The sequence below is a fragment of the Micrasema longulum genome, unplaced genomic scaffold, assembly GCF_059751315.1.
Source record: "Micrasema longulum isolate JH-2025_06_02 unplaced genomic scaffold, ASM5975131v1 h1tg001986l, whole genome shotgun sequence".
NCBI lineage: Eukaryota > Metazoa > Arthropoda > Insecta > Trichoptera > Brachycentridae > Micrasema > Micrasema longulum.
Window position 1 is genome coordinate 43000 of NW_028279156.1, and position 25067 is coordinate 68066.

Genomic DNA, 25067 nt, shown 5'->3' on the forward strand with positions numbered 1-25067 from the left:
TTAGAGAAGGAAATATAGAAGTCTAGGCATTTACAGGGCTTATACTCTGTCATTGGCTAGTTTATACACATTGTATAACAGTGGCGAATAGTGATTTTCTTTACAGGCTATAAAAAAAATCATATATTTGTACCTACATAGAAGGCACATAATATAATGTAAGTAATATATACTATAAATTGATATTTTTTTGTGGTTCTGTGTGTTACAACAACTCTCATCCATGAAATCAACTCAAGCGATGTAACTTCGTGATATATTATATTTTATAGATATATTTTCCATTACTTCAATATGTCATTCATCAAAAAATAAATAAAAAATACCACTATGAATTGAGTCGATATTAGGTATTTAATTGAAATGTTAACTGGGCGCATTGTTCTAGTAATTATTAGTGCTAAAAACGGCCGCGTGGAGCACTATATGTCTTGCAATATGACGTATGAAAGTAATTATGGTCTTATGTCAAAAGTACCATCTCAAAGAAAAATAGTCTTTAATAAAAAATGATTGAAATGCTGTTTTCCAAATCAAGAATCTTCAAATAGTTTGTGTAATCTGCAAGTTTAATTTAGGACAAAAAACCCGCACTGGGGTTAACACATTCAAAATATAGTAAATGCATTCAAAATTTGTATGGAAAAATAAGCTGGAATAATCGGCTAGTTTCTTGGCTCACCGCAGGCGCTGGGCGCGCTTTATTAAAATTTATATTTTTATTAAGATAAAAATACAAACGGTGGAAATGATTTAAAATTAATGTGAATTATTTATGTGTTTTTCAGCAAATAAAGTTACAATAAAACATTATTATGGTCGATCAAATATAATGGTAAGCTGTGCATAATCGCTTCTATACACGGTTCGCCCCTGCTGTATAACATTCATTCACTATTCTGCCTATATTTGAACATCTTTATTCCTTCGATTCTTCCACATGTTGACGTTTGTGAAGTTAAAAAGCTAAAATCTTTATTATTGCGGGTAAGATACAAATGATTAAATTATTTCACCTACATACTAGGCAACGCCTGAAAACGTTCAAAAGAATTGAAGGAATATAAATGTTTAAATATAGGCAGAATGGTGTATGTTATACTGTATGTAAAGCGGCCACTAAAATCAACCAATGACAGGTCATAAGCTCTATAGATGCCTTAACTTTTATATTCCCTTCTTTAAAATGCTCTTCATCTCCGTTGTATTATGTTTATATTAACAGCTTCCTAGGGAGTTGAATCCAGTCCTTGTCTACAAAAATTTCGACATACTCGGAACATTGTTGAGAATTGGATCAGTTTGTGTTATCAACAATATTTTCTGTTTGTCCAAATGTATTTTATCTAATAGTAATTATTTTTCAAAAGCAACAATTAAAACTTATTATTATATATTGCCAATACATATCAGTTTGCTATAACCGCCAAAGAGATGATAATATTCCGGCGTAAGCTATTTACAAGATAATTGTTCAAAACTCATCCCAAATTCCTTTTTTCAAGAGGGCATCCTTGTTAACCAGTTTTCAAGCGTATCAGGTTCCCTTTTCCAGATCAATGATGTTTTGACATCGAATTAAGGATAAATTAGAACACAGCTTAATTGTTGTCTTAAATTTTTAATCTAACATAAAACGATTATATTGTAGTTCACTTTATTCAGATTAAAATATAAGTATACAATATTACAACTTAATACAATTTTCATATAAACTTAATACGTGTTGTTAAAGAAAAATCAAAAAAATATTGTTACGTTTTACTATTATTTGTTTATTTTATTTTTGATTAGTAAATATTTTTAGAATAACATATAAAATACAAAAAAAATAAAACAAACAGTGTTTTTAACCACTGCTACACAGAAAATAATTATAAATGTATTTAATTATATTTTTTTTTTTGTAAAAAATTACTGAATTTAAATGCTTTGTTTTATTCAAATGATGTTATATTATTTCATGAAATATAGTAATAATGTTCTTTTCCCCGTACATACAGTAAAAAGGTTATTATACAATGATGCACCATTAAGTCAATTTTACAGGAGAGTCTAAAGACTTTTAAAAATCTAAAATGAGCATCCTTTTTTTAAGATCAACAAATACGATCACAGACGGGAACGTTTTAGCAATATTCGATACATTTACAGGGCTTATGACCTGTTTTGAATTTATTCCAAATCAATGTGGCTAAGACAGGTGGGATATTAAATTATTTGGGTTTTATAGAGTAAATAACAAAATAAGATTTTAAGAGTAAGATATAAAAAATATCACTTTGCATCATCCCAACTGAAGTATTATAAGAAAAAATACGAATAGTTAGGTAAGTATCGAAGGTACATTTTAAAATTTCAGATTGAAATTTTCAATACCTCATGAGAAATAAAAGCAAAAACTTACGTAAAATCACACAAAAATATTATTATTGTCATGCTCCGTGTGCCTGTTACCGATATTTTACTAAATAATCCATTCATAATCCCCCATAAAATAAGTTTAAAAATACAAATGCATTAAAATCTTTTCAAATTAATTAAATTTTTACTTAATTCAATCAAACTTTAAGAATATTTCCAAACGTTAGATTTGCCTGTCTCGATATAAATTCATATTGGAGTTTTGACACACAGCCAGCGGCAGCATCATGAAATAATTTTATTTATTTATTCATTCAAAACTACACGCATTAAAATTTAAGTGAACTTATTAAGATTTTGTAGGCTATGCCCGTGTTAAGATCTAATAAATAACAATAAAAATACATAGCAAAATTGAAGAGATTATAGTATAATGACATGTGATGCAATATAATAAAAATCCAGAAAAAAAAGGTATAAGTAATGAATAATAAAATTCCAAAGAAAACAACTTTAAAAAGATAATCATACATAAATATTGAAATGTAAATTATAAATTATACAAATTTAGATTCATACATAATCAAATACAGAAAATAACAGTATCATTGAAATCAACAAAATAAAAATATAATAGTAAAATGTAGTAGTATTGAAAAAAAAACAAAATAATAGTATCATTGAAATCTATAAAAAAAGAATATGTATATAAAAACATAATTGAAATGATAATTGAGATTTGTTTTCTATAAACTCACTTTACACTGTAGTAAGAAATAGGAGTAATAAATAATATGCCAAATAAGATTGAGTGCTAAATTAAATAATACAAAAGTACATAATTAAAAAAATATCAAAATATATAAAAGTAAAAGTATGGAAGGAAAGCAGATTTGTCAATTTTTGCTGATTGCTAATCTCAAACATAAAAAAAATTGACAACCTCGTCCTTATCAATGTGCAGCAACCAATTGCAAACATTTTTCTTAAATACATTGGCAATTGTGGACTTTTTTATGGCTGCAGGAACTTGATTAAAAAATTTCGGAGCCAGAAAGGTAAAGTTCAATATTTAATAATTTGTCAGTTCGGAGAAACACTTCGAGCTGGACGCATGTCGATTTTAATTTGAGGCTTATAATTTGTGTCTTGGACTTAAATCTAAATGTTAACGTAATTTTTTCTAAAAGTAAGTCAAATTTTGTGGTTAATAAACCCACTGAATGTATGAACTTAGAAGAATTATTATGAATTTAGTTTTTTTTATGTGAACGCCAAAGTTTTAGTTGGCTCATACGAAGCAGCTTAAAATTCTGAGAAAAGTGGTGTTTATATTTTATTTTCTGCTGTAGTGGTGCGTCAGCAACTTAGCTTTTTACCTCGATATAATGAAGATCGTGGTCTAACGCCAACGCAATCATTGGACTAACTTGTAAGTCAATGTTTACTTTATCTGACTCAGAATGTTCTTTGACAGTAGAAAGTTACTTCGTATATATTTGATTGAATGCCGGATACTTATTGATTCCACTGTATGATGTAGGTTCGCCCTGAAACATGTTTTGTTTCATCCACATAGTCTAGACGAGACGTCGGCAACCTACGATACGCGAGTCACCATGTGACGCATTTGGTTATTTAATTAATACTTTTTAAAATTTATTCAGAAAAAAATAGAAATTTGTAATATTATATCATTATATAAACTAAATACATTTTTTATACAATATTAATACCCATATTTTATTTTGGTCAGCCTCGTGGTGTAATAGTCAGCGCGTTTGCCTACCACGCAAGAGGTCTCGGGTTCGATTCCTGACACGGTTGAAATGAAATATTTATTTAAAATTATTTTCACATTATATTGTATGATGATGAAAAGTAAAACTGATCATTTTACCTTCATGTAACAAAGAAATATCAGGATTCGCTGCGATTGGTGTACCAATGCAGTGCTCTATGTACTATTAGGTGCGGAAAGGTAATGATGATGATGATTTATACTAACGCTTCCCATTACGTAAAAGAAAAAATCTTGCGTACATAAAGGGGAGTGACGCCTTACAATAAAATGTTTGTTTTATTTTTGATTAGTAAATATTTTCATTATAAAATATAAATTACAACAAAATACACGGTATTTTTTTAATGAGTGCTACAATTTTCTACTTCTTTCTTAGATATGTTATGTTCCTGGCTGAACTTTTTATTTTCATTGTTCATTCCATAAAAGAAAAATATTCATCTTTAAGTATAATTATGTGTTTCTGTAGTTGTTTTTAATTTTGGAATTAAGATGTTACCTATTGTTTTAGGTCAAGTACTTACGTTTCGTACATTATGTAAATTGTCTTTATGGATTCAGTATTTTGCATTTATTTACATAAATACACCAAGTGGATATTTTAGGGAGGATTTTACACATGATACGAAAAAATGGGCAATATCATACAAAGTAAAAGTACAAGAATATAAGATAATAGGAAATTATCAGGTTTTTTTTACATTTTTAATGTAATAAAGGTCTTTAAAATACTGTCCGATAAAAAAAATGTTTTGCTAATTATTAGAAGCATTAAACATATTTTAAAATTTTGAATTTTGAATTGCCGCAGAACCGGTAATTCCATTGGCCACGCCTGTAATACGTCACGATTCATATTCATTTGTTCATGTCCATTCAAATTCATTTAGAACATTGTAACTTATATTGAAGTCACAACTGTCAAGGCCAAACATGTTGCGTTTTTCTAGCGACGTCGGCGTATTTTTCTTGAAGTTCTTTTTTCAATTTATGCTTGAAAACATGTCTCTACGAAATCCATATTGATTTTGAAAATACAATTAATAATTCTAAATCCATTTCATATGTTTTTATCGGTATTCGTATTATGTGATATTTCCCTATTCATATAACATCAAGGAAGAGATGGATTGGACTAGGTGGAAATGGAAATGGGAAAGATATGGTTATAGTTAAATTTGGTTTGGTTTTGGTGATTGCATAAAAGAAGAAAACTGTTTTCAAATAAATTAAGACAGAGATATTTGTTGGTTGACCTAAGAATTTTCGGCAAGGGGGTGTGAAACCCATAATAATTAGTTCTACGGTTTTCACTGTGAAAAAGTAATTTTTGTCTGAAGTTTCTTGGGGAAAAATATTCGGCTCGTAGTCAAATGGTTGGTGCATTTGCTCGAGGTCCAAATTCAATCCCCAGAAAGGTCAGCATAAAATATTTGTTTTTAAAGGTGGATTTACACGGAAGTATTTTATTGTCTTTGAATTAGCACCTTAATTGCAAGACTAATCACCTTGTTTTCCTGTAACAGATGACCAAGATGCCTTGCATTTAATTTTACAATGCATTGCCCTATGCAACATCGTGTACAGATAAAGATTTACTTACGGATCACATTTTTGGTGTGAAAAAACCACGAAACGAGATTAAGTTAGTGTTGTTATAACTAGAACGACTGTTTCCAGGAGGCTTAGGTTATTTTGTCCAAGTTTGGTTAAACTTACAAATGTGAGACTATATTTTATTAAATATAATGTTTGTATTTAACAACAGGAGCAGCTTAATTAATTAATTAATTATGGATAACTTATACAGCGCCATTTTCGTAATAAAATACCTCAAGGGCGCTTTACATGGTGATTCTATTGTTAAGTTAATTAATTTGAAGCTTTTAAATTTGTAATTTAATTAAAATAATTTATTTTGTTGTCACGTGCTACGGATTTATTCAAATGATTTGGAATACAAGTGGGTTTTAAGTTTTTTTCCGAAACATCACTTCACTTTCACAGCCTCGCACCTCTGCTGGGAGAGCACCAATTATAATTCAGATACATTACTTGTCTAAAGGTGACCCGGTACAAATTGACGTGACGTAATTGGTGTCACAAATTCAGTATAGGAAAGCCATTTAAATCTTTACTTTAAAAACAAATTGTAATATTATTTTCTCAGTAAAATATATAATTTATTAAAATATTGTTTTAAATGAAAGTTGCACTGAAGCGAAACGTGTTTCGAAACTTAAATTTCAGTCGATTTTGACCCGTAGCTAAAAAGGTTGCGGACTCCAGATCTAGACCTAAGTATATACATGTTTAACATGACCGTATTACTTTCGGTCTAGTTTTCATAAATACGACCATTTTAATTAATTTACTCTGTGGACTCTCTCTTTTGATTTGATGAAGTAGCCTCCAGCGGATTTTTTGAGGTACATGTTTATCTTATTCTATTTTATTTTATTTATTATAAATGAGTATATGGCAAGTATATAACAATTTTTTGTTCAATACTTAGTCTCCATTGAGATCCCAGATACCTAAGTTTAGTCTAAATTTGAATTGGCGTAATCTGCCGATCTTAAAGTAATTATATTTTAGTTACATAAAATTTTAAAGAATATTTTTTAACAGAAATACCTGTAAAACATATTTTTTTTGTCTAATTTATGTTTTTTTGTTTATTTATTATTGCCAGATTAAAAAAAACATTCGTTTTAAAATGGCAAAATTGTATGATTTCCGAATTTTGCGTTCGTTTTTCCCGACAACAGCCTTAATAAAAAAAAACCTGTTTACTTACTTACTTAACGGGTCCAGACCTTAGATTTTGCTACTTCATTAGGCAGCGACGGATATCGCTTTGTCGTTTGCCGTCCTCAAGTCATCCTCTTCACAAGTCATCGATATTTGTGGGCACCGTAGCAGATGAAGATCATCTTGCTCCTCCCTACAATCCCAGCATGTGTCATCTCCCCCCAGAAAGCCCCGCCTCTGCTGATTATTTTTGCACTAGTCACCCCTACTCTCAGTCTGCTCGGAGCTTTTCACGTAGGGACGTTCAAACTGTGCGCGGTGTTTGTGCTTTCGGTTGGCATTATCCGTAGCCGAGTTTCCGTCTGCACAGATCTTCCCTGCATTTTCTTGCAGAGGTTTCAAAGTCATTTAAAATGATATGATGGTGAATGAAAAGAACACTAGTCTTTTAAAATGGGGCAAATTAAACACCAACGTATTACATTTTAGTTCAAAGAAATAGAAACGTAAAAATATTTTTATGCGTTTAACCTTTGAAGTGACATTTTTAACCTTTAAACGAGAAAATAATTGACCGAGTATCAAAATTTTCCATTAATTTAATAATAAACTCACGCTGTGCTTTTTAAACGTGTGTTTTATCGGGTGTTAATAATCTTCTTGCGAAATTTGATCCTTAACGAAGTCTTTTTTTCAAATTTACATGGCTAACGGAAGCGTGAATGAATTACATTAATAAATAACAATTAGTAGTGAATCGATGAGTTAAAGATCTGGCGAGTTCGATAACGATGTATTCACATTGATTAAATCGGGTGTGTTAATTCGAATATAAATCTCCGGTACATGAAAAAATGCAGAAAATTTTGAAGAAAAATTGATAAAAATCGAATATAAATCTGTTTTTCTTATTTTATTTTATTTAGAAAACCATAGTCTTTCGTATTTAATATTAAAACATAGATATTGAATTATAAAAATACCAATTAATTTTTCATAAATAAGTCTTTAAAGAATAAAGAATATAAAATACATCTTACGAAAAATTCAACAATGCTTTGGGTATGTCCAAATGTTCGCAGACACGCCGGATTTCCTCCCTTGGGAGATAGCTAGATCTAAATTTGTTGCAAAAAATACTGAAATGATTAAAAACGTTTATCGTTTTCTATGAAGCTAATTATTTTGACTAAATTGTTCGGCGTTTCACGCTCACGGATTAATAACGTGAAAAATAAAACTTTTTGTGGATACTAGGTTACCTAAAATGACGGTAAATTTTTACCTAAATCTAACCTGTTTTGATTTTTTTCATTAAATATAAATGTAGATTGAAATAAGAAACGAAAGTAGTGCAGGGATTTTTATTTTTAAAATCAATTATTTAGCACTATGCAATGTCTTCTCCCTTTCATATATATGTATTTATGATGCCTGAATTCCCCGCTAAAAAAATAATAATATGAACAACAACTACTTTAAAAGCAGTAGCACCCTTCCATGGCCCTTATTAGACATAAAATAGCAAGATTGTCATCATCAAAATGAGTATGAATAAATAACATTAAATATATATAAATACATGTATGTATTAGGAAAGGATTTTTTTTTATAGCTATTTTAATAAATACAAAGCATTACTAAATAGTTCAGTAGAATCAGTTTAATTCAATTATCGCAGTTACTTTTGAGCTTCAAAACCATTTTTTTTATTTTGTTCGACATACACATCAAAGCATAACGTCGTTTTCTTTCGTCATCTCTGACTGGTGTAAGAGATACCTGCCTACATATATATGCATTTTGTGTATCTCTGGATAACTTTTATTTTTATTCAATCGTTTTATTTTACATGCATTTTTTCATTTTATTTAAAACATGCATCTTACTTCATTTAATTTTTTTATTTTTTTATTTTGACAATTTTTTTTATTTTTTTGTATGTACCAATTTCAATTTATAAAATACTTATTTATTTTTGTCGACTCGTTAGGTACGTTAATTTTTAATGTAAATATTCCAATATGCACCTGTAAAATGTATATATATGTTATACCGGCATTCTTCACAGGAAATAACCCACCTGTAATAATTATATTTGTGGTGATGACTACCGTATCGGATTAATAAAAATTATTTACGCCTCCGCTCTTCATTGTAAAAAGCTACTAACATAATCTATCATGTCATCCCGAAAAGATTAATATGCGCTTTGTTGTGTCAGCGGTACTTTTATTTATTTTTATATAAATGTTCATTCGGGCGTCTCCTAACTATCCAACTCGTAGATAAAAAAATCGGATCGATAATTTTCATACATTTTTTAGTATTTTTAAATTAAATATAATGCATTACATTTCCAGGCATTTATATGGCACATTAACTGTAATTGGCTGGTTAAAGGCCTGTTGTGGTGCAAAAATAAAATAAAATAAAAATTAAATAAATAAAGTGGATATTTTTTAATCTGTGTAACATTCACCTTGCCTAGACTTCCATATTCAGTTCTAAAAAATGTATTTTGCAATAAATTTCGATATTTATAACTCTCTAGGGAGGGAATATACACTCAAAATATTGTTGACATTTTCAGGAGTTATCAGAACTCAATTTGAGGTAGAAATAATAAAAATAATTAATATTATGACGACAAACGGACAAGCAACTTTTTTAAAATTTTCATTTCAATAAAAATTAAACAAACCACCCAATCCAAAAAAAAGGTAATGTCACTTGAGTCACAATATGTTAGAAATACCCACTATAAAGCTCGTTTTTTTTTTTGGGAGGTTTATTTCTGTGTATTTGTCCTGATGATTTGGTGATTACGATCTACCATAAGTATTTTGGTTACGTTTTGTTAATCACCAGACCCATTTTTTGTTTTATTTCTCAATTTTAGATAGCAGTTTAGCCATTTAAATTTCCGATGTAGCAATGAGTGTAGCATTATCGGCATATCTCAAATTAAATAAGTACTTTAACCGACCTGAATCCATGAATTGTCCATGAATTTAATTACCTCGGTTCTTGGATAACGGACAATGGCAGTTGCCAGCCTGGAATCAGAAGAAGAACTGGAATGGCTGGTGGCAAGTTTGTAAAAGATAGGAAAAGACAGAGGCATGTTGAAATCAATAATATAAAGATTGGTCAGAATTCCAATATTTACATTTTTAATATGAGGCGTACGCTGAGAATACCCTGGAAAGCCAGATGCACCAGTGCCTTCATTCTTCAGGAATTAAAGCTGACGGACAGACTCTCTACCACATGCTTTATTAGAATTCATCGATATGTTGTTCACCTCGGACGCATAGAGGAAGATTACTTGGAGAAGCTTGTTGTGATAGGAGAACGAGGTATGTCTTCCGTGCGCTGGTCGAACCAGATAAAAACTGCAACGGGCATTTCCTTTGTGACAGCTTTCAGAAGTGCGGGATGCCGAGACAAGTAAAGAACTACGAGCACGACATGGTGGTCACAATCCTCATGAGTCATGAGAGACCGACTAGGAAGAAGAATTAGTGTGTAGGTATATTGTAGGTGATTTCTTCCAATAAACTTTTTTCCTTTCTTAACAAAAAAATACTTTTTTAAGAAAACTAAAGAGTTACGTTTGAATAGATTTTTCAATAATGTTATTGTGACTCCCCATGCATGAATATTTTTTTAATGATTAAAAAATATGTAAGAAAGTGTTCATTATTTACTGTTATATTTAAAATACTATAACCACGAAGTTTCCTTAATTTGTTTGCTTGACTTTTTAACATGTTAAATAATAAATATTGATTGACGTTGTCATTATTTTATTTACTCAAACCCACAGTAAAGGGAAAATACGCTTAGTAGATACTCAATGAGTCATAATTCTTCACTCCAAAACATGGAATTTGGATTTGACAGATAAATTTCAAATTAAATCTTTTAATCCTTTTTAGCCTATGATGCTCATTACAACTTGTGACACTCGATGAACATTTAGTAATTTAAAATGATATTTATTACCTTAAATAATCAATTTATTGGTAGAACTACGTACTAAAAAATGGGGTTTAGGTTTTACGAACTGAAGAATTTAAACTCGAAAAATCGTAATTTACACACGTCAATTAATCCTGAGATTTTTATCCAGAGATATTTGGTAGGTAGAAGGTAATTGTAAGCCTTAGGCCATCATATGACAAAATATTCCCTCGTCTGAGGACACAACCATAAACTGAAGTACATTAAAACCATCGACAATCGTCTTCTACAAGATGTCTGCCCGTTACGAAGAATGTTTATACATGTAAGAAATTTTGATGGCATGATAATTAAATCTCTAATTTACATTGCCTAATGTTTGCTGGGTGGTCCATATAAAAAATCAACAGAAGCCGATGCTAATGGCTTTATTCGATGTTGTCGCTTTATCCCATTATGGAAATGCCACCAAATTATATATTATATGACGCGAGATATTTAATTTATTACAGCTACAAGTCTTTATCATTTCAGTATAAAGTTTTACGTACTTAATATAATTCTAGCCATGTCTAAAAAAGAAAAACTTAAGCGTCATGTCTAAGACAGAGTCAGATTGAATCCAGTTATGTTTAATAAAGTATATAATTTATAATCTAAACAAATGACGGCCAATACTTAAATTTCTGAATTTGAAATAATTAATGACTGGTTTTATTGCTTTTGTAGCATATAAATAAATAATTTAACATTATTTGTGTTATGAAAACAATATACTAGAAAAAAAGAGTCAACTTTAATTTCATCATTATATTAGAGAAAATATAAAGGTCAGACTCTCATTTAGAAAAAAAGCGCAGTCATATTACTCAATTTTATATAAGAGAGTAAAAAAATATGAAATTGGAAATAACATTTATAATTAAAATAATTTTATCTATGTTAAATAATTTGTAAATCATATATATTTCATGTTATTATTACACCACACGTACATAAGAATATGCATATGTGTGCACTATTCCAATAATTTAAAAAGTACAAATACACTTTTTTTATTTTAAATTGAAGGTGCCGATTCAAAAACGTCTCATTATGTTGAAGAACTTTAAGTACACAACTTGTCAAGTTTATAGTTAAGACTTTGTTAAAGTCAAAATAAATTTTGAAGAGAAAGATTCAGGTCTGGATTTTCCTAACGGTGAGGGTTTTGAATTTAAAATTCCTCAGTAATTTTTCAAAGATTTAATTTATTCATGGAAACAAAACATTGATCTTTGCTTGTTCTTTCTATTCTGATATGATATGAATATGTTTATGATGTTGTGAATATTGTTTTATTTATTTTTTTAATTACATTTTGTTATGCTGGAGCTAGACTGGCTATCTTTAAACATCAACATTTCTTCAACTCTTCCTGTTGACTTAAGATTTTTTATGGGAAAATTTGAGGAATTTGTATAAATATAATTTTGAATGTTACACAGTGTGTAAAGTGGCCACTGAAACCATCCAAAGACGGATCATAAATCTTGTAAATCCTAGAACCTCATTTTCCCTTCTTAAATATTTTTAGCGTTGCCTAGGAGGTGAATTATTCAGCCAGATGAATCTCACCAACGTCAATAAATGTTTTAACTATTTTACTTGACGAAAATCAACAGATAGAAAATTTGAGGAAATATGGATGTTTAAACATAAGCAGAACGGTGAACGTTACAAAATATGAAACATAGCGACTTAAACCAATAAATGACACATCGTAATGTCGTAAAAATGATTTCCCTCGCTGTCTATCGCAATAAATTTCAATCTTGAAAACTCTTTGGTGAGTGAAATCCAGTTTTGTCTCAAAATATTTGGACATAGGTACTTATTATACTTTTGAACAAAATTTAAATCATTTTTTATATTCAATAGTAATAAAAGCCTAAATACGACCCTGTTCGGAATAGCAATGATACAAGAATCGTATTAAAAAATTAGATATGGTTTAAACGAGTTCACGGTTTAGTATTAGCTGGAATTCTTTATTACAAATATCCGCCTCTAGATTCCGAATTTCTTTTGTATCTTCAGATATATGTCTGCGGAGAAAATTATTCTTTAATTAATGCCGTACCATGACAGCCAGTGTGGAGACCAGGGAGTAAGGGATGAGAATGGGCTGAAATCTACGTGCCAAGTGCCCAATGGACCTATCCATATGAGGGCGCAAAACACGTTACTTACTCCTATTTGCCTCTACCAGCATTCAGATCTACTACCATAATATTCTTTGCCTGCGGTCAGGATGTGTCGGGTTACGTTCGACTGAACTCAGGTACTTCTAATGGCTCGTGACTCGACCGCGTGACCTATGACATGCTCACCATTACTTACATTACTTGTCATATATAAAAAAAAATAGCACAATTAGAGATTTGGATTGTTGTTAATTCAAATAATTAGTTATTATATTGCCATTGTCTAACATAAAAAATAAACTGATTTAGTGATTTGTTGAAGTTATTAGTATGGTTAGTTCTAAAATCTTTCGTATTTGTGTTTTAGTAATTCTTCTATGGTTAATAAGTTAATGTTCCTATTACGTACAATGAACAAAAAAATTAAAAATTATTACATATAAGTTATATTTTTATTATTTTAATTTTATTAACATATACGGCAAAATTGCATTTTACAAAAATTAATATTTGGTTTGATTATTAAAAAAAAAAAAACAGTACTTTTTACCTAAGATTTAGATATAAAAATTTAACCTAAAAATTATATATCACATTTAGTAGAAGTTTACAACAATTTAAATATATATGTATAAATCAAATTAAATAATAAGATCTTTTAAAGAACTAATATTACATGAAAATCATAAAGTTCTGTTTCAAATAACAATTATAAAGGTTTGTTTTATAGTAACAATACCCTACACTAAATATAGTGGAAATAACTATTAACAAATTACAACTGGGATGGAGAATACCTTAAATAAGGGAATATGGAAGTCTAGGCATTTACAGGGCTTATAACCTGTCATTGGCTGGTTTAAGTGGCCACTTTACACACTGCACACTGCAAAATTGTTTTCAGGCGTTGCCTAGTATGTGAAATAATTCAATCAGATGAATCTCTTCGCAACAATAAAGGTTTCAGCTCTTTAACTTCACTAAAATCAACAGATGGAAGAATTGAAGAAATATGGATGTTCAAACATAGGCAAAATGGTTAATGTTACACAGTGTGTAAAGTGGCCGCTTAAACCACCCAATGACAGGTCATAAGCCCTGTTAATGCCTAGACTTCCATATTCACTTATTTTAGGTATTCTCCATCCCAGTTGTAATTTGTTAATCTTAATGACTCCCGAGGGGGTGAAATCCAGTCTTTTGTCTACGAACATTTGGACAAACTCAAACATTGTAAAGAAATAACTATTGCCGAGTTGATGGAGTCTGTTTAACTCTTAAAAAACTGTGGTAAATAATCCCTTTGCGCGCGGTGATGTAACATCGTGTTACCACTAGTAAAAGGTGGAATATTCTAAAGTTCAGACATTTGAAAAAAAAAGAACATGAACACATACTGTTTAGTCATTCTTTTACACATTTTATGCAAAAAAATCGTATAATTTAGCCCTGTTATACCAAAATAAATTAAAAATCACTAATACTCCACGTAACAACGCGCGTACGTCCCCCATCACTGTCATCAACCGATTGAAGACTGAATTTGTTTTAGACAACACCAGCCGCAAAACATCGTATCTATCTTCTATTTTCATGCTCTTCCTTATATAAGGTATCTGTATAGATAAGTTGCTGAATTAACGAACATTCATTCTTCGCGCAGCAAAGATAAATATTTTTTGTATTAACATTTAGCATAGTTATATAAATTTAGCTTTCCAAATCGGGTGTGAAAATGTCCGATTGAAGATTACCAAAAATACGAATTCATACTTTAAAGAAGTAAGAGAGATATATTAAGTTTTGTGTCCTATGTCGACTAGTGTGACATCACAGCCACACAATAGGTTATTAGTTAATATGGCATTACAAGAATACATTGTTCGTGAATTGTTGCTACAAAATCGTAGCACCTGTCTAGTAATTCTTCCAGGCACCCTAAATTTTATAAGAGATAACAGTTCAGGGCAATCCCATATTGAATTTACAATTTTGAATAAATTAATTAGGTTTATATTTTTTTTCATTGTTTTTTTTCTTGTTTAGTTATGTGTATAACATATCAACGAACCAAAGTGCGCTAAAAATAAACAAACGCACTCTTTAAATTTATACGTTTTATTTCATTGCGTGTTTTATTTAACTATTTTTTTAATGAACTCGTGAGGTTTTGCAATAAAAACACATCATTCTGGGAGTTCTGAAGTTACTTTTAATTTATTGAAATAAGTTTCAGCTTTGGTTGCGGCCGAAACTAGAATAGAAACCAAAATTTGGTTTATGTTTCGGCTGGAAATCTTGTTTGAGTCAGTTTTTACAAACTAGTGGCTACTTTACACACTATGAAACTCGCCTACAATCTGTATTGAATGCCGCAGCGAGACTTATTTTCGGAATCTCTAAGTTCAGTCATATCACTCCACTACTTCGGGAACTACACTGGCTACGTTTTCCACAGAGGGTCGAATACAAACTCTGTTGGCTTATGTATAAGTCACTGCACAACTCGGCTCCGGAATATCTAAAGGAACTATGCATTCCAGATGAACTAGCTGACAGGCGTCTCACGCTTAGTCTTCGGCGAGAGGAAAAGTTATTATACCTCTACGCAAACAGCGCACTAAATTTAGCGAACGCGCATTTGCGGTCGCAGGCCCTATGGCATGGAATGCTCTCCCAGCAGAGGTGCGAGGCTGTGAAAGTGAAGTGATGTTTCGGAAAAAACTTATAACCCACTTGTTCTCTAAATCATTTGAATAAATCCGTAGCACGTGACAACAAAATAAATTATTTTAATTAAATTACAAATTTAAAAGCTTCAATTAAATTAACTTAACAATAGAATCACCATGTAAAGCGCCCTTGAGGCATTTTATTACGAAAATGGCGCTATATAAGTTATCCATAATTAATTGATTAATTAATTTACCATTATGTCTTTGTTTAAACATCCTCCTTTTCTCAACTCGACTTTTGTGAAGTAAAAGAGCTACAACCTTTACCATGTGGGTGAGATTCATCCAGCTAAACCAATTCGGCAACAAGGCATCGCCAGAAAACAATTTACCAATTTTTGTACTTCATCCTTAACCGGGTAGTTAATTCAACAATGTTTTGAAAATACCCAAACTTTTTGCAGACAGGCTGGATTCTAAAGAGTTATTCAGATCTTCATTTGATGTAACACAGAGGGAAAACATTTTTGAGAAGGTAATATGGAAGTCTAGGCATTTACAGGGCTTATGATCTGTCATTGGCTAGTTTAAGTGGCTACTTTACACACTGTGTAACATTGACCATTTTGCCTGTGTTTAAACATCCACATTTCCTCGACTCTTCCGTCTATTGACTTTTGTGAAGTAAAAGAGCTAAAACCTTTATCATATGGGTAAGATTCTTTCTGGCTGAACAAATTCACTTACTAGGCAACGCTTGAAAATAATTTATTTACTTTTTCTCTACTGGGTAGTTAATTCAAAAATGTTTTTAGTATGTCCAAATGCTTGAAAAATGACTGGATTTTCTCCCTGGGGAGTTGAAGTGGCCACTTAAACCAGCCAATGCTGGTACTATACAATAACTGCGATCTTACATGTTCAGTACTTGATACAACAAATAAAATTAAATATCTCGGTGTATACATAGACCAAAACTTAAAATAGAAAAACCATATTAGTGAACTAGTTAAACGAATTAGAAAATGTAAATACATTTTTATTAGATCAAGAAATATTTTAAAAATCAACAATTTAAAAATAGCTTATTACTCAATTGTACAATCTTTGTTACAATATGCAATATGGTATTGTAGGGTGGGGTGGTTTATACACCAATATATGAAACCCTCTTAAAATAGTAAAAAGATTAATTATTAAAGTTATTCTAAAGAAACTCTCAACATTCAAAACGGAAAGTCTATTTAAAATATTTAAGGTTCATACAGTAGACACTCTTTATGAAATAAATTATATTATACAAATATACAAAAAAGAATTTGAGATGAATAAGTCACTCAGAAACCAGCATAATATTGAAATTCCACACAAGTCATGGTCAAAATAGCTTTGTCTTCAAAGGTGTAAAAAATTATAATGATCTTCTTAATAAACTAAAAACTATTAAAAATATTATATCAATAAATAAATCTACAGAAATGTTTTGAACACGTGTAAAAAGTATATTCAATTTTAATTAGTATAAATGTATTATTGTTTTATGTTTTTTCTTAATATGTCCTATATTTTTTTTTCTCATGTACTCGTATTTAAAATTATATAAACTTTATAATAAACAATCAACAACCACAACAGTGTAAGTCACTCTCTAAGGACAAGAATTACTCCCTTTCTTGGAGAGTTACAGTGATAACATTTACTAGATGTGTAAAAGTAGATATGTATTGAATTTTTTTAAAACATGTACCTTTTATGAAATTTATTATAATTTATTTTTTTTTAATAAAAAAAAGTCATAAGCCCTGTAAATGCCCAGATATGCATTCTCAAAAAAAAAATCCCTCTCTGTTCCAACAAATTTAAAGATATTTATCTGACTTAATTATATTACCTACATACTAGGTAACACCAAGGGCAACGCCTGAAAATATTTATAAATTTTGTGCTTTTTCTTGGACCAGTTAGTTTAATCAACAATATTTCTAGGTTGTCCGAATGCTTGTAGACAAGAATTGGATTTCACCCTTCAAAGACTTACCAATACTCTTGATAACTCTCTAATTGGTGAAATGTCTTAAAAAAATTAACTGGTCCCAAACGAAGTAGATAACTTATTATGAAAATAAAACTTTGTTTTCAGTGTAACACAATTTTATTCTTTTACAAGAACACAACTATAGTTTTGGGAGAGCACTCCTCTCATCGACGGGTGATATAAAACTAATATAATAAAATAAAAAATAAACAAATTAAACAGTGAAACTTAGAGCAGGGGTTTTTTTTTCCCTTATCTAAGGCTAAGCATATGAATGGATGGTTATCTAAAGTACAAATATGAAAACATGGACAGAATATTAAGTCGAATTTATTTCTTAAAATTCAGCACATAAGTGGAAGTTGCAATAATTAAGTCTAAGATTTAATGTGTGGGAAGACATCGCTCGGCTAAGAGAGTGTTAACAGAGTGTTAAGTGAGGTGAGGGTGGTCGCAAAGGGAACATAGTCAATAAAGGCGAGGGGTGGTTAAATGTGTGATTATTTAAATTTCTGTAATTTCTAAATTATTCATATTACTGCCTTTGTTATTTACTTGGTGCGGGAGTTTTATGGTGTGATTATGAAATGAGTGGTTACTATCTAATTGTGTAACACTGATAACAAAGTTTTATTTTCATAATAATTTACAATGAAGTGTTACGAAGTGATTCAATTAAAAATAGACGTATATAACATTTAAAATATTGTCAAGCGTTGTCTAGTACGCAGGTAAAATGATTTACTAAGATGAATCTCACTCGCAACAATATTATCGATTTTGTGATACATAGGTCAGTACAGATAACTATTATATGATGGATGCGTAACAATGTGATAAATTTTAAATGATTGTAAAATAGGTATCGTAGGGAACTGAGGGTTTACAGTTTACTTCAGGTAAATGTAACAGGTCGTTAAGGTTAACGATCTACAGATTTGTCTTCCTGTCTGTATTTACAACCGAGTTCTAAATCACTTCCAACCTTTCCATTCTTCTTCTCGGCTTATTGAAACGTTCATTTATTTTAAATATTATATTTTAAATCCAGAAGACGGTTTGCCGCCTCGCGATATATCGATAAATGCGCGTGTGCAAATATTCAAAAGCTTTACTTATTTACTGTTTGATACAAGTAGGGCCAGAGCCTTTTCAAAACTCGACGAGTATTCAGAGAAAACAAGATGAGATATAATGCTCATATTTTTATAATAAGTAGTCTAAAACATTTGAGTTTGTAAGTGAAAATTCTTGATGGAAGTTCATTGTAATTTATTAATTTATTATATAAATCAGTCATTGGTTAACCCATAGAAAATTTGTTGATAATGATCCTTAAGATTAAAATAACTTTATTTAATTTACTTACATATAACTTTGAATTATGTATCCTTACCTCTGTTCTGTATAAATACATTTAACTTTTTAATAAAGATACCAGTCTCGAAGATGTCGCGAAAGCGATGAAACCGGTCACTGGATATTGCAAATTTGTGGATTAAAGTATCACTCGTGTTTTATTTATATAATATGTAGTGTCTTGCTATAACAGGATTAAGTTGTATTATTTTTTTATAAATTACAAAAAAAAAAAAAATTGTCTCTGCATATATTTAAATTCTTATCTTTGCCTTAATGTAACAAGACGTTACAGCATCGTTCAAAAAAAAAATTCAGCTCAGTCTTTTAATATTGAATGCAGCTATGTTACCGATGCCAAATGTATCCCAAGGTATGACAGGTAATATTTGTAAGCGATAGTGAATTATTAGATTTTGAATTTTTAACTTGTTTGAGTTCAAGGGGGTAAATAATGCAGTTCTGTCTGTGCAATAGAACCAGAACCATGGACGAGTCTTTTCATCTCGATGGCTGCTCTCAGGTAAAAACCTGGACAAATAAAATCGAGTGAAGATCAGTCCGCCTTGTTGTGAGTGGTTGGCGCATTTTCCTGCCATTTTTAAGGTTTTGGGTTCAATTACTGCCATAATGGATATGAAATATTTCCGCTTTAAGAAGACTTGCAATTGAAGCTAAGAACAGATCACCTCAACGATATCTAACAAATTATCAAAATATGGTGTATTTTGTTTACAAACGCCATATTTTATGCAACACTGGGTGCAAAAAGAGGAATGACCATGAACTTATCATGATTATAAACTTTACGACTCCAATCTTGTATTCGTTTTTAAAATACTATACTTTTAAATCTCTAAGACCCTAGACAATAAATATCACTGTTATAAAATTAATATCCTTATAATATACCCACGTGTATCAATCTCTTTCCTCTGTTTTCCCTCGGGGGTAGATAGCTTGATAGTACCTAATTGTACTAAGTAATATACAGTACTAACGATAAATATCCATCTACGATACTCTTACCGTACTGCGACAACGTCATATTAATAAATCGTTCATAATATGATGATCTTACGTGCATGATGCTTTCCGTGAGAAATTTTTAGAAGACGGGATTCGAACCTGATTTCATGACCGGGAAAGAACTGTATTCACTACACTACCCGTTAACTCGTAATATTTTATTAATTTACTAATCAGTTTTAAAGACGTATCGTTTTAATTAATAGCCACCAAGTAAAGGATAAATGCTCAAATGACGATCGGAATCCTTTTATATGGATATCCAGAAAATATCAAGGTAGTTCATGAAATCATTCTAATGTAAAGCATTCATAATTATTACTATATTACATGTTTTAACCAATAAAAGCGACCTGCTTTTGAAATTTTTGGTGGCGGTCTTCTAATACATAAAGTAGTCATTTAAAACCAAAAATAAGTTTAAATGGAAAATAAACATAGATAATACCAATATCAATTCATTATCAATGCATTTTAATAACAATAATTGATGATGACTTCACACAAACATAAAAAGAGTATGCAAATGAAACAAGGGTTCTTTTATTCTAGTTTTATTGACGCAAGCAATAAGCTTAATAAAAACTTTACTATTTGTGAATATGAAATATTTATAGAGGGCGCGCTGGAAACATGACATTGCCTATTTTCAGCAAGCTTATCCGCGTATAAATAATGTTTCATTTTATTTCTGTTTCATATTGAATTGAAAAAAATATGTTCAACATGATAAATTACATAAAAGCAATTTAAATTTGTTGCAACAGAGAGGGAAAACATTTTTGAGAAGGGAATATGGGAATAAGGGCGTTGTCTAGTAGGTGAATTGGTTCAGCCGTATAAATCTCACCCACATAATAAAGGTTTGAGCTCTTTTACTTCACAAAAGTCAACAAATAGAAGAGTTGAGGAAATGTAGATGTTCAAACATAGGCAGAATGATAAACGTTAAACAGTGTGTAAAGTGGCCACTTAGACCATCCAACGACAGGTCATAAGCTCTGTAAATGCCTAGGCTCACATATTTCCTTCACAAAAAGTTTTCGCTCTCTCTCGCAACAATTTAAAAAATGAACAACTCCTTAGGGAGAAAATCCAGTCTGCAAGCATTTGGACATACTCAAAACATTGTTGAACAAAAGCAATTATAATTTTATTGAATAAATTTATTTGCAGTAATTTCTATTATTCATTTTTTTTTAAATTGAACGGCGCCAAAAATCGCAATTTGGAAAACGGAAATAGTTTGAATGATGAGGTTGAAGTGTGGCAATATTTAAAAATAAAATTATGCCCTATCGATAGATGTTCCATTGGAATCGCTATAAGAAGAATCAATCACGGCTCACCCAAAACATTTATCGCGTTGGTTATAACCGCTGAATGCGGCCATTATGATTGAGCTTTAGGAATGGGACCGAAGTCTTAAGCATGATAGATGAAAGCGCTGACCACCACACTGCGAGGCAGACTATCGTAACTCGATGTTTACCTGAGAGTAGCCATCGCTGCGCAGTCCTGGTATGCCGTCGTTATGATTTTTCGACTGTGTGTGATTTAATTTCCCTTTCCACACCCAATAATGCATAGGGCACTGCCTTGATACACCAAATGCATCATGTTTCAACAATACATAATTTAGTAGTACCTACCTACGATAACTATATGGTATATTCTGCAAAAAAATAACAATAAATATATTCACTGACATTTGTGTTTATCGCAATTATAAAATTAAAATGCGCTATATAAAATATGCTTATCGTATTTAATTATTATGGTGAGTTATTTAAAATAATAAACTATCGATATCCGACTGGAGCTTCCTATTAGCAAGTTACCTAAATTATTCAGAAGAAAAATCCTATTACACTTATGTATTACTATTAAAGCGATATTAATCTTCGAGATAGTTCAAACCAATTAATCAAAGATGCCAGTCACGTAGTTTTTCAATCAAAACGAAATAATTATGATCTTCATGGGATCTTGATTTGTATTCAAATTATTCATGGTAGGTTTTTTTTGTTTTGACAGCTCCAAATACTTGCGAGGGTTGTAACGAAACGCAATTTAAAACCGGCATTTTAAGAGCACGTCGCGTATTTTGAAATGTGTTAATTAGCCTGTGTTGTTTTCTTTATTGTCGATAAATTTTAAGCAAACATCTTTTTCTTTTTAGCTGATATCCAGTACATTAATTTGTTCCATAATAATCACGTAAGCATTTCGTCCCTAAAGTAACAATTCAAAGTTCTTACTGGACGGCGATGAAATACTGACTGAACTGTATATTTTATTGAATTAAAGAGAAATTAGGCTGAGGGCCTTACTCATAAATTTCACATAAAGTTACGCCTAGATATAGTGGTAGAATACATATGGAAATAGCATCTAAAAGATACAAAAAATAATTATAAAAGCTTTTTTTAAGAATCCGTTGACTTTTACCACTGTTCAATTATTTTTTTAAATTAGGGTTTTAGACATAGAATTAAGAATAGTCCAGAAACCGCATACGCACACCAAACAAAAGGCGACTCAACTACTTATAAATAAGTAGGTTTACGTTTTGACCCATTAGTTTCTTTGTAGACGTCACTCAGTACACAACTCCTGATTTGAATTCAACTATGCCGTGTTGTGTCCTTTTCAAGTGTAGAAATATTGCTAGGATCTTTAAGAAACAGGATGCAATCACATTTCATGTGTAATTAGCAAATGAATGTGTATATAACAAAAGGATTACTTAAAAATTGAATTATTTTTTCATCTGTCAGATTGTCGAAGAAACAAAAGGGAAATTTTGTTAGTGTTACCAGGGTAGTAAATTTTTTTACCCTACTCTGCTCATCTTATAAAAGAATTAATGAAAATTGGATCTCGGATTAAACAACTCTCTAGTGGACATTTAACTGACATTATCTTTAAAACATGAAATATTATTTAACGTGATATAAAAATATCCGTTTTATGTAAAATAAAATTTGTTTTACATTTTAAATTTTAAGTTTAAAGTTCATTAATTCAATTAATCTTATTAAATGACCCTTTACTTATTTACTCTGTTGTGTCAATCAATATTTCCGCGTTCACAATAAAATTATAATAACAGATTGCTTTTTTTTACCTTATATTTGTGTTATGATTTAATTTATTTTCCCATCAAGCAACATTACGCCGCGACCTCACGAATGCGCGCGGCGATAGTAGAGCATAGTGGGGGAATTATTGGACACAGTCCGGTGTATTCAAATATGATTCTACGCTCCTTCTGGACTATTCTTAATTGAAATGAATTGTTTGCTTCAAATCCACACAAACAAAATAAATAGAAGTCAACAATATTTTAAGTTTGTCCAAATTTTTGTACACAAGGGCTGGATTCACCTCCCTGAGAAGCTGTTTACATGAACATATTACAACAGAGATGCAAAAAATTTTAAAGAAGATAATATAAAAGTCTAGGCATCTACAGGGTTTATGACTTGTCATTGGCTGGTTTAGGTGACCACTTTACACGTTTAACGTTTAAAGATTTCAGCTCCTTAATTTCACAAACATCAACAGATGAAAGAATTGATGGAATATAGATGTTTAAATATGGGCAGAATGGTGAATGTTACACAGTGTGTACAGTGGCCACATAAACCAGCCATTGACAGGTCATAAGCCCTGTAGATGCCTAGACTTCTATATTACCTTATCTTAAATGTTCTACATCTCTGTTGTAATATGTTATTATATATAATGGTTTTTAATTAATTTTTTTTCATTGTACGCAATAGGAACTTTAACTCATTAACTATAGAAGACAAATACGAAAGATTTAAGAATTAACTGAAACTAATAACTACTAACTATACTCAACAAATCACAAAATCAGTCTAATCTTTATTTTTTATGTTAGACAATGGCAATATAATAACTATTTTTTTATTTATCAATTCATTGATGATTCATTTCAATGAACAAAGAAAATTAAAAGTGCATATTTAAGAAAGGAGTGAAAATTAAATTTATAATTCTTTTGTTGTGTAGCACTGATTAAAAGCACATTTTTTCCAATTTATACGTTATCTTAAAAATATTAATAATTAAAAATAAAATATTCAAATTATTGTAATACGTAACTCCCTATTATGTACATGAGAATTGTTTTTTCTTTAACGTTATAAGAAATTTTAATGTAAATGTATGTATAGAATGTATACAAAAATTATATTTTTTAGTAATATTGTTTACTTATATTTGTTTATCTGAATATATATTTTTTTAAATAGTGGTAAATTAAGAATGGGAATACCATCCTTATTCTACCATCTGCCTATGTGTAACTTTATGCCAAGTCAGAATGGTCAAAATTAGTCAATGGTCAAAATTTATAAATAAAAGTGGAACAAAATTTTTTACGTAATTTTATTATTATAATTGAAAATGCAGTTTCACCAAGAAATTTCAGTAAAAAAGCTCAAGTTTATAAGTTTAGAAACATTAGAGTTTTAAATAGATTATAGTTTATGGATGAATGATTCATTTTAAAACATTTCAATTAAACAAGCAGTTTTTTCGTCATACATAGGTTCCAAAAATAACTTACTCGATGTTATTACTTAAGGGACGGTTTGTTTAATCAGATAACCATTTTAGGTTTAAACGTATTTTTCCTTATTGCCCGCTGATCGATCAAAAAGAAAACAAAAAAAAGTCCATAAGGATGTCTTTTTTACAAATAAATAAAATAAAAATTATTTTTTCAAGACTGCAACGCATCGCATTTACATATTGTATATTTTTTACTTTTAATTCATATTTCAGACTATAAACGAAGATTTCTTTTCATGAGAAATAAACGTGAAACAAAATATGCTCAGTTAGATTAAACTTAAGTA

At 30.2% G+C, this 25067-nt stretch overlaps 1 protein-coding gene across 1 annotated transcript in view; it reads left to right on the forward strand.

Moving 5' to 3' along the window:
* The first annotated feature begins 10004 nt into the window (after window positions 1–10004).
* LOC148273328 (uncharacterized) overlaps window positions 10005–25067 on the forward strand; it is a 65784-nt gene continuing 50721 nt past the window's right edge. Inside the window, exon 1 of the mRNA XM_088238883.1 lies at window positions 10005–10375. Coding sequence (XP_088095009.1) covers window positions 10005–10375 — 371 coding nt within the window. The remainder of the gene's footprint in view (window positions 10376–25067) is intronic.